This window comes from Triticum urartu, chromosome 1A (assembly GCF_056163025.1).
Source record: "Triticum urartu cultivar PI428250 chromosome 1A, HENAU_Tu73, whole genome shotgun sequence".
Taxonomy (NCBI): Eukaryota; Viridiplantae; Streptophyta; class Magnoliopsida; order Poales; family Poaceae; genus Triticum; species Triticum urartu.
In genome coordinates, this window is record NC_141873.1 from 285,475,386 (window position 1) to 285,486,712 (window position 11,327).

General features: G+C 42.1%; 1 protein-coding gene across 1 annotated transcript; it reads right to left on the bottom strand.

The window, feature by feature from the left end:
• Positions 1 to 8,201: 8,201 nt before the first annotated feature.
• On the bottom strand, positions 8,202 to 10,554 carry LOC125507165 (uncharacterized). The gene is made up of 5 exons (XM_087538438.1): positions 10,203 to 10,554; positions 9,325 to 9,764; positions 8,951 to 9,122; positions 8,791 to 8,875; positions 8,202 to 8,644 (listed from the first exon to the last, which is right to left on the bottom strand). The coding sequence occupies exons 1-4, from the start codon at positions 10,552 to 10,554 to the stop codon at positions 8,865 to 8,867; spliced, it is 975 nt and encodes a 324-aa protein (XP_087394564.1). The 3' UTR covers positions 8,202 to 8,644; positions 8,791 to 8,864.
• Between the last annotated feature and the right edge of the window lie 773 nt (positions 10,555 to 11,327).

Consider the following 11,327-nt stretch of genomic DNA (forward strand, 5'->3'; position numbering starts at 1 on the left):
TGATCGCGGCCCAGTAGTATAGCATGGCAGACGGACAAGAGAGTAGGGCCACTGATGGAACACTAGCATCCTATTCTAAGCAGTAGGATAGCAAGTAAGGGTAACAACTGTAGCAACAATGACAGGCTATGCATTAGAATAGGATTAACCGAAAGCAGTAACATGCTACACTACTCTAATGCAAGCAGTATAGAGAAGGAATAGGCGATATCTGGTGATCAAGGGGGGGCTTGCCTGGAAGCTCAGCCGAGAAGGAGGGGTCGTCAACACCGTAGTCGTACTGGGTAGCAGCGGCGCCGGTCTCAGGGTCTATCGGAGAAGAAGAGGGGGAAGAAACAGTAAATACGAAGCAACAAAGCATCACACAAAATATAACAAGGCAATACGCGGTGCCAGGGGTAATCTAACGCGGGGATAGGTGATACCGGCGAAGGGAGAAAATATCCGGGAAAGTATCCCCGGTGTTTCGCGTTTTCGGACAGATGAACCGGAGGGGGAAAGTTGTGTGTTCGATATGCTAGGGGTGTGTGGCGGACGAACGGGCTGCGTATCCGGATTCGTCTCGTCGTTTTGAGCAACTTTCATGTACAAAGTTTTCCCATTCGAGCTACGATTTATTTTCTATGATTTATCAAAGTTTTATGCATTTTTGAAATTTATTTTATTATTTAAATCGAACATTATCCAGAATAGTGAAAGGTGATGTCAGCATGACATCACCATGACGTCAGAAGGTCAAACCCAGCTGACCAGAGTCAAACCTAGGTTGTGGGTCCAGTGGGACCCACCTGTCATAGACTAACATGTTAATTAGGGTTTTATTAAGCAGGATTAAATAAGTTTAATTAATTGATTAGGTTAATCTAATCAGAATTAATTAAGTTAATTAATTCTTTAATTAATTAAGTATTTATTTATTATTTATTTTATTTTTTGGATTCTTTTTTTTTGATTAAAACATTTTGTGGCATGGGGCCCGGCCGTCAATGGGCTAGAGGGCCCTAACGGGCACGGGCGCTGGCGGGCAGTGCGGGCGTCAGCCCGTTTGGGCCCTCGCCCAGGCCAGTGGAGGCGCTGGGTCGCCGGCGGCTGCGGCGAGCAGGGGAAGCAAAGGGCGGCCAGCGGGAGGAGCGGGCGAGCGCGAGGCGTAGCGGCGCTGGCTGCAGAGGGAGGGCGCGGCAAGCAGCGGTGGACGGCGAGCAGCACGCGAGGAGCGACGACGCCGACGGGCGAAAGGCGTGGCGCCTGCGCGAGCGCGTCGGAGGCGTAGACAGGGGGCAGCGACTACAGTTGGCGCGCGGGGGTGGGGGAGAGCAAGCGGGCGGCGTGCGCGTGCCAGGGAGGGTGCGGCCGCCGCGGGCGCTGGGCGCGAGCGAGGCGTCGGTGCGCGAGTGCGTGCGCGCGCGCGGCCAGGGCGTGGCCGGGCCACGATGTCCAACGGGGCAGGGGGAAGAGGAGGAGAGGGAGCATGGGGAGGCGCTCACATCGGGGCCGTAGGGTAACTGGCAACGGGGCGCGAGGTGTGGGACGGGGACGACATGCGTTGAGGAGGCAGGCCGGCAGTGGCGTCCGGCGAGGTCCAGGCGGCGGTGCGGGCTCCGAACGGCATCGGCGCGGGCTCCGGACGGCATCGACGCGGCGTCGAGGTGATGGGGTCAGGGCGGGTCAAGCCCCCGATCCAATCGGGGGGAGTGGGAGGAGTGAGTGGGGGTCGTGGGTTAGGGTTTCGGCCTCGGGGGGTTAGTAGGCAAGTGGGGTTGGGCCGGCCGACTGGGCTGAGGCCCAGGTGGGCAGGGGGGTTCCTCTGTTCCCTTTTTTTGTTTTCTCTTGATTTGCTTTTCCTTTTCTATTTTTCTTTTATTTCTTTACTGTTTTCATTTAAAGTTTCTATTATTTTAGTTTTATAAAATACCAAGTTAGCACCTAAATTAGTATTACTAATTAGGCCTCTGCCATAATTATTTTCGCACACTACTAATTTAGTTATATTATTATAACTTTATAAAAGGCATTAAATTAATTGTTTTGCCCTAAGCTTTGCTTATTTTAGTGAATTTAAATATTATAAGAAATGTTGGTTTCTCCATCATTATTACTCATGAATTATTCATCACATCTAGAACATTTTAGTTTTAATGTTTGAAAACTTTTGTTGTTTGCTTGATTTTGAATTTGAATCTGAACTGGTTTCAAACTAACGCGAGATTAGCAACAGTAATCGGGGTGACATGGCATCATTAGCAGAGGTTCACTGTAGCTTAAATATCCGGGCGTCACATAACCTTAGGTGTGGCAACCTTTGGCAAACGTAGTCTCAAACCAAGAGTGTTACCTTAACATTCTGATGATGTCTAGATATACATAGAAGAGTAGCAAAACACCAACAACACAGCAGTAGTTAACTGCAGTTAATTGGCTGATATTTGTAGAAACGTAATAAACTCCCTCTGCCCCATAATATAAGATGTTTATTCATCCACGCCGTGAATATATTGAATGCTATAAGATCTTATATAATGGGATGGGGGAGTGTTGTACTACATCATATTGCAATTGATGTTTAGCTTCTAAAGTTAACTTGGTGCTTTTAGGTACATGTCATTGGTAAAGATCCGTACTTCGACCCTTTCATGACCCAGCTTCAAGAGAGGAAACTGATAAAGATTGTTATTAAAATGGGTCAAAAAATGTCAATCAAACTGTTTGTTTACACTTTATGCAAGACAACAGTGAACTGCAGCATGGTAAGTAAGAACTCTGTAACCTTCCTTTTACTGCCCATAATGAGTTGTATTACATGACAATGCCCGAATCTTTTTTCTTTGCAGCTGTTCTCGAAGCAGTTTACTCAAGATTACCTCTCAAACTACATGATTAGTGGGCATGCAAAGGTTAAAGTATTTCTACCATAACACGATGACTATCTAGATGCCCTCAAGAGTCATGAAGATAGTGAAGGATGGGCGGTCGGCCATCACAAGGGGCTGGACAAAGTCGTGCGTGCCTTCTGCATGGAGGAGAGCACAATATGGGCATTCCGCTTCACCTTGTTCAGCAACCAGAATGTCTTTTGCATCTTTCTTTACCGTGTTTAATAGTACAAGTATACAACCCTGGTTCATCATTCTTTATTTGGTGCTTATGTAATTCTTGAACATGTGTATCTGTGAATCGAATAATGCATTGGTTGTTTAACCTGATGGATATGAATAAAGTTATAGCCAGCTTTCAAATTCAAATTTAGTACAATTTTAAATAGCAATGATTTAATTAGGGTCAAAATATGCTCTCCATGTCGTTACGGCGCACATGGTCTGTAAAGCACAAACGTGTGTGATATACATGTACTTCCGACACGGTTTGCAGAGAGGAAACGTGTGCGACCATGAACCATAATCATTTCTCTGTGTTTTTTGTTGTCGCAGACCAGCCAATTCAGGTAAGAGCACACTCTAGCTAACTGTCTTGATTTGTAATTCCTCATAATCTATGATGTTTTAAGTTACAACAAATATGGAACTAAATTTTTCATAAATGGCTTCCAAAAACAGGAAGTCGGTGATTTTTGTGAGATATGAGATAATATTGTTTTAGCACACATGCTATTTTCATCTAGAGAATCCAATTATATGCATGATATTCAGTTCACTCAAGTGCGGGTTTCTTCTGATTTTTTTCTACTAGCGTCAATCATTGGCATGGTCCTTTTCATTGTTCTTTAATACTCTCATGTCCATTATTCCGTGCATCTATATGCACACATCTAAATGCTACCTGTATCATAAGGCTTATAATGTAAACATTAGCATCACTAGCTTTGTAGTGAGATTAATCATTATGTGATGTCTGAATTATCCCCATTGAACTCCCTGAACTATCAACACTAGACCTATTGGTTTTGCAGTTTGGTCTACTTTAATTCAGTGTGAGGTACTTTTTTTTGTTGGTCGATCCATGATTTGTGTGTCTTGCTGATGCTATGGCTATTCTATTTAGTTTTGTCGGCCTACATTGTGTGAAGAACGAGTTGATTCGATGCCACTCTTTCATGGTGGATGAAAGGGTAGGTGCATGTTAGTATATGGTTAAACTGAGCTTGGCAGTTTGTATTGAAGATGGTTGGTTTGCCTTTTCTTTTTCTGTTCATGTGGTTCCTGGTTTGTAGGCTCTAGTGCTCTGTTATTTTAGATGGGGTGAGCAGGGACCTTTTCCCCTTTTGCTGGTTAGAATAAAAGGGAAGTTTTATGGTACTGATTACATGAAGTAAGACAAGTTTTCTTTTGGCATCAATAAGTGCTATATAAGCGAATGTTATGATGAGATCTGTACGAGCAATATATTTTTTCTTTGATTCTTGGTTTGTGTTCCTGATTGAAGGTGATTTCATACATTTGAACCATCGCCAGATTTAGTGCCGTGTATGTTGGTTCCATGGTGAAATCACACAATCCTTGGGGTGTTGTCATTGAGATTTTTGGATGCAGGTTACACATGGTTTCGGTACCTCATTAGCAGCTGTTGTCTTATTTATGTAGACGCATGTTATTTCACTACTGTGAAAATGGGCTATTGTGTTCTGTACATATTTTTCTATGTTCAGTAAAGAGTTCTGGACATCTATTAAACCAAGGTTTTCTTCCTTCCAAAGGTGTGCACATATTGCTAACAACTCAGTCTACACTATCTGATTAGCTTCAAAAGAATCCTGTTTTACCTACCTTTACCATATAGTGGATGAAATTAGTTGTTCACCATGGCGCTCCACCGTTGTACGCACTAAGACGAAGCAATGGACATCTTAGAAAAAGATAAAGATTGGTCCTTGCTTTTCCCTTGGTGTTTCTAATTTCTGTTTATGTCGTTCTGTTTGTCCTATTCTATTTGTGTGATTATCCTACAATGTTCTTTGGAAGTTGGGGTTTGTGATAACTCTTTCTTGAAATTTGGATGCAGGGTTGCTCCATGCAAGGCTCCATACCCAAAGCACATTTAGATAAGTTTATGGGACATGATTATTTACCTGGAATTTATTGAATCAAGGCAACGAAATATTCCTTTCGTGTTGTGGACCATCGTTTCGTGGCTTGGCGGATGAAATAGACAAAAAATACAGAGATTCATCCTGTGCATGGAAGTAAGTTGCGCTATACTTACAAGATTAGGTCGTTCTAGAGTATACCAAGTAACATCAATTAGCTAAACACATGTTGTATAGATTGTCTTTTTATTGTGTTTCATTGGCAATGTTGTCTACCAGTTTTTACATGAATGGATGTCCTTCCCTATATTTATAGATGTGATTAGTATAGCAACAGCTAACTCGAAGAGAACCTTTGGACTTACCAATGCAATGTCCGCTTGCTTTACTCTGTGATCAGTGGCGGAGCCAAGGGGGGGCGAGCAGGGCCTGCCCCCCCCCCCCCCCCCCCTATCGATCGAGTAGTTTCCGTAACAGCGGCCAGCATTAGCAATGACATCACGTGTTGCCCCCCCCCCCCCCCCCCCCCCTAATTCTCAATCAGGATCAAATTCACCGGACATGCGTGACAATAATAGAAAGGCCCACAGGAAAGCCCAATGAAGCCTAGCTCATCTCCCCTGAGTATTGCCTCTCTGAACAAATCTCTCTCTCTACAAAAAGCTTCTCTCTAATACTCAAACAAATCCCTCAAAAAACAATCTACCTTGTCTAAAAAAAGGAATAAAAAATTCCCATGATCAGCGCCGCCGTCCTGCCGCCTCTGTTTTTCTTGCGGTTACTCTTGACCAGATTCAGATTGGAAAAGCCTCCTCTTCTAAACGTTCCTACAATTTGGGTATTCATCATCCTCCGAAGGCTGCTGCTGATTCGCTGATGTCTTAATCAGGCATGTCCAGTGAAATTGTAGTTGGATCAAATTCTCGAGGTATATTCCCCGCAAAAAAACTTCTCAATGTAGATACACTTGGGTAATCTGCTCTGGCTGATGTGTTAGTTCCTTAAATTGTTACATGTGATCAGATGAGAAATATAGATCTAATTATATTTTGTCTTCATATTAGCTAGAATTTCGTTTCAAAAAATGAAGTGAAAAAATAATTTGCTTTCTTTCTAACGACTTGCTTCAGTTCTTAACCCTTAGAAATCTTGTAGCTGTACTAGAACTAAATATAGATTGGTAATTGTTGAACATGCGTCTATCACTGTGTTTATATCGCTACACAAAATAGGAACATGTACCACAGTTGCGAGCGTTGTCTCTTTGGCCCCCCCTATGCTCAAATCCTGGCTCCGCCCCTGTCTGTGATGAACATAGTTTCCAGATGTATTTGTGCTTGGTAGCATTCTGAATATTTTGTATGCCGGTAGCTTCAGTTCTAACTATGTTTTTTTATTTATTCCAGGGAAATAGCTACAGTGTCTTTTTGGAGTGAAACTGCTGAAGCTTTTGATGCAGACAAACTCAATACAGATTAGTTGCAGGATCTTGTGGTTGCTCTGTTATAGGCTGCACATATAGAAACAAGATTGTAATGTTATCTCCCTTTCAATGTCTTTTTCTGGACAAGCTTTTCCGTCATGTTGATACATCTCTTATACTAACAGTTTGATTTTGTTTTCTTATTTTTTATTGCAGCTGGTCTAAGGCCTTTCAGATGAGGTTTGTATTAACACAGACAATCCACAGATTGCCGCCCTGCGTCACGGTTGATTTCGCTTGGATTAGCATGTTTTGTTGCATGCTTATATGCTCTGCATGTTAATCAACTGTTGGCATGGCATATAGGCTGCAAGATTCAACACGACCTATTTAACTTAATAGAAAGAGAGGACGGTGATTTGAGCCCAGTGAAGTATAGATTGCTACTGTGCAAATCCGTCAGTAAGTTGACATGCGTCCATAATGGAGATGAACTTGGTCAAAATTAAGTAGGTTTGATTTAGGACAAATTTAGAACTTCAAATATTTTGAAATGAAGGAATTAATTGTTAACTATGTTATTTGCCAGTGTTCAGTGCGGATTCTAATGATGATTCTTGCAGGTCAAAAAGTTTGGATGCAAAACTATGATTGAGGATCTCCAACCAAGCCAAGCTGGTGGTTCCTGTGATGTGAGAAATGTATTTGGATAAGTGCAGTTCAGGAAGGAACCATGAAAAAGTGTACAGACCACAAATGAGGGTTGTTTCGGCAAAACTGAACTACCCAAGATATTTGTATCTCATATTTGAGTCCTAGAACCGGACAAGGACAAGTCAAGCTTTTTCACATGTTTTTTTAGCCGTACCTCACCTCTCCTGCTATTTTACATGTAAAATACATGCATGCATTATCAGCCCTTGATTTTGCACATGCAAAACTTACAATTGATAATGTCAGAATACACACCGATTAGACGTACCTATTCTCGATGCGGCGCAAGCGCGCGTATACTCTAGTTATCTTTGCCTTCTATAAAAATATGACAACCGGTGTGCGTGCTCTCAAAAAAAAGGCAGCTCCAGATGATATAGGCGGAGGCGTCTGATGGGACAACCACGGCTGGACAATGGCATCAAGGTGCTCGCCCTCAATCGTGGCAAAGAACCACATGATATGGTGTTCTAGTCGTCTAGCCAGGTGGGGGTCAGGCATGTGATGCTCATGGCTGGGCTTGATGTGGTCGATGGAGTGGTACCGGTAGAAATTGGCGGCTACAAGATCAAGCTTGAGTTGATGAGGCCCGTGACGTTGGATGGCAAGGGCGAGGAAGCGTCGCAGACAGGCCACCGGCCAAAGAGATGGCCGGCGGTTTTGGCGGCAAGTGCCCCAAGGGAGGCTGCTTTAAGAGTCAATGGGGGGCTGATTTTTGTGTTTTGACTCTTTTGCTAAAGTTTAGCCGGACCTGATGGCGGTAGGGTGTAAACACCTACCGCAAGGCTCTTGACAGTAGCAAAAGAATCAAATCCCAAAATAATTTTGGATGGAGGTCAGATCCGGCTCTAAACTTCCGTAAAAGGGTGAAAATACTGAAATCAGCCTCGATGGGGCGCAAGGACGAGACTTGACAGTGAGGCGGACAACACCACGTGGCAGGGAGGACACGTCATCGCCGTCAAAGGAGACATGGGAGGGAGGTGCGGAGAAAAAGAACCCTCTGAGGTTTTGCAGAATTTGCCACACTGTATTTGTTAGCCTTACATATATGTAAGGAGAGAGAGTCTCTGCTATAAAAAAATGTAAGAAGAGAAAGTCGGAGAATCGTTAGCCCACACAGAGGCGCATGCATGGCAAGAGAACCGGTCTATCCTCAAGACCAGGAGCTACCAGTACAACGTTTACATGAGAACGTGTCAAATACAAGTGTGCAACTCAACACCTGAGCGGGCAATAGTCTTCTCAAGTAGTACTTCTGTTCTACTCTACATCTGAAAGAGTAGCAGCAAGGGGCACTACGCATGGTATGACAAAGAACCAGCAATAAACTCAGGTCGTATACCTCAAGATTCCATACGAGATGCGCAGATACTCTTGTACATGGTAAAACTTGGTGATGAAACATCCTCATAGTCTGAACGAAATTTTCTGGGCTCGGCAGCGGTGCTGATCCCATTAACCAGCCAGCAAGGGTCTCATTAATATCTATGTCTACACCTGAGGTATTGAGACAGAGCACCTGATGACTGCCAAATTGTTGATGGCAGGTCATATAAACATTAATACATTGACAAGTAGCAATCGGAAAGGTGATATGAAAAAAAACACTGGTGGCAATGATTTCAAAAATAAGGTAGAAACGTGTAAGATTAAACATTGAGGTTAAAGTTACCTATTTCTGAAGTACATGATGATGCAAGACATAAATCAATGCAAGTTGTGAACAGTTCCAAGTAGAAGAACCTATCATGGCCAACCTTCAAATCAAGAATACACTGTCAAACAAGTACTTAATACAGTTAAAAATTAAGCAGGATAGATGTAAATTTTACCAATTGCATCATACAAGTCTTGCCAGATATTCGGTGACCATTGTTCTAACATCTTTATAAAACCTTCTCTTGTACCATTAAACCTTTGCTGTAAATAGGAACAAAACATTGTAAGTGCTGAATCACTGTGCACTAGTACTGTAATAGACAAGGTGTTAAGGTCACAGATCCAAAATTTTCACTGTCTATCCAAGTTAACAAACAGCTCAGACTAAAAATATTATACTCTGTATTTTACATTTATTTCATATTTCAAGCTGTCCTAGGAATAAACAATCAGAGCATTTTCATGGCCTTGGTAGTTCTTTGTTTATCTTTTTGCACTCACAACATGCTTGAACTCTATGCATATTAGTAAGTTACAGAATGTTTTAAAAGTGAATTATCTTGATCTGATAAGGAAACTTGTAGAAATGTTTATACACATTCCTTATAAGAAGCATATAATCAAATGGATTGCTTGGATTGTAATGGCGATTGCTCTTGCTTTCATGCTCCATAATTTTGTCCAGCACATCTGGTAGCTTTCCATCTTCCTTAGGCCATGAAATGTCTATTATCCGACACGCAGATCTCATTTTCCCTTGATCAGCTGCTATAAGACAGAGCAGATACTCCCCCTTTGTGTAATTATCCCAATTATCTGGATATCTTCTCAAGGCCCTCACAGAAAAATTCACTTGACCAATAAAAGAAATAAACCTTTGGGCTTCAGAATTGGGCTTAGTTTTCCATTGGTCGTAACAGCATGCTATAATATCCCAAACTGGTTTCCAGAACACACTTATGGAAATCCCACCTGGTAAGGTTTCCGCTGCAGTAAAAAGTGCTTACTAAGTCAGAACAGAGATCGCTTATGCTGTTTAGGGAACTTGGAGCTACGGAGAAAAACTTTACATGGATTTCTTTTACAACTATGGTAACAAAAAAATATTAACAGAAAGTCTAGTCTATTAACTACGCAACAGAGCTACGCACCACTGCGTTCGGGTGTAATACCGAAACAGAATTTGACAAGTGGGATTAGAGGATCAGTACCTTCTGTTACTAGGAGAAGAATCCTCTGAGTTGTTTCCTTTGCAATGTAAAGATTATTCCAATCAAGGTTTTTTTTATCAGAATCCCCTTTGCAGATGATTTCTCCACAGCATCACAAATATCACTGCATAGAGAGAAAAGTAAGCTTCCAAACAAAAAATGAAATGAACTTCCAAGTAATAATCTAATTAAATTACAACTTACATTATCATACTTTTGAACAATGATGACATGTTTCCATTTCCATCAATCAGAAGATCTTTCCCTTCACTGCTTCCTACCCAGGACTTGAATGATGTTCCTGCATCAGGTATAGCTAACCTTCCTTGATTGCTGTCGCGGTCGCGGTAGAAGTTGCGATGTGGTATGATTGTGTTATGTTGGAAGTCCTTCATGAGATTGTATGTATCTTCCGTTATTCCAGGACCCTTTTTAATCATGATACTGACATCGTAACGATCCATGCTGCATGTCGCCGTGAAAAGTTTCAGCTCTTTCACCCTATTGTTAGAATCTACGATTTTATCCTTCCCCTCCAAAGGAAATTCGTCGTCTTCTTTTTCCATCTGACAGTTCTGTAGCTAGCTACCACTCAGACCCTACAAAACGAAAGAGACAAACAAAAATATATACTCGTAAGGGATCAAGATGCCTGATAAAATAAACTAATTTAACAGCAGCTACAGAAATTGAACAAGTAATTATCACATGGAAGGCCCCAGCCCAAAACAGGTCAACCAGGACACTTCCCCTCACCAAACACACAACTTGATCTGCGAAACTGCTTAGAGGTTTAACCCCCTAGCTGATGCAGGGAATTACTATAACAGCTTATTATTTTCCTTAGCTACCAGCTAAAATCATGCTGGCACTAAAGGGTTATGAATCTGGACGCTAGACCAAACCTGTACATCTAAAGGCACAAGGTTTTTGCAAACATCATGCACTCCACATAGCACGCGACATACGTACTACAAAAGCTAAGGGGGGCTTGAAGCGCGTTTACACCAGAGGCAAGTATACTCGGTGAATTTTTGCGTGGAAAGCTAAATATGAACGAAATCTAGGCCCAATGGAACAGCAGGTAGCTTGCCTTTTATCACAATTTTAATCATTGTTACTTCATCTCTTTTCTTTTAGTTCCGCTCTTTCCCTCAACAATCTTATCATCTGTGGCCATTTTTTCCTAATATTTTCTGTACAGTGTAAACCCCACGCTTGGAGCACACTGTTGAAATAATAACCTTCATTTGTACAAGATCAGAATCAAATTGGAGTGTTTCTCGATACTAATTACTAATGTAACTAATGTTCGTTTGTACGCTCAATAAAGTGATGC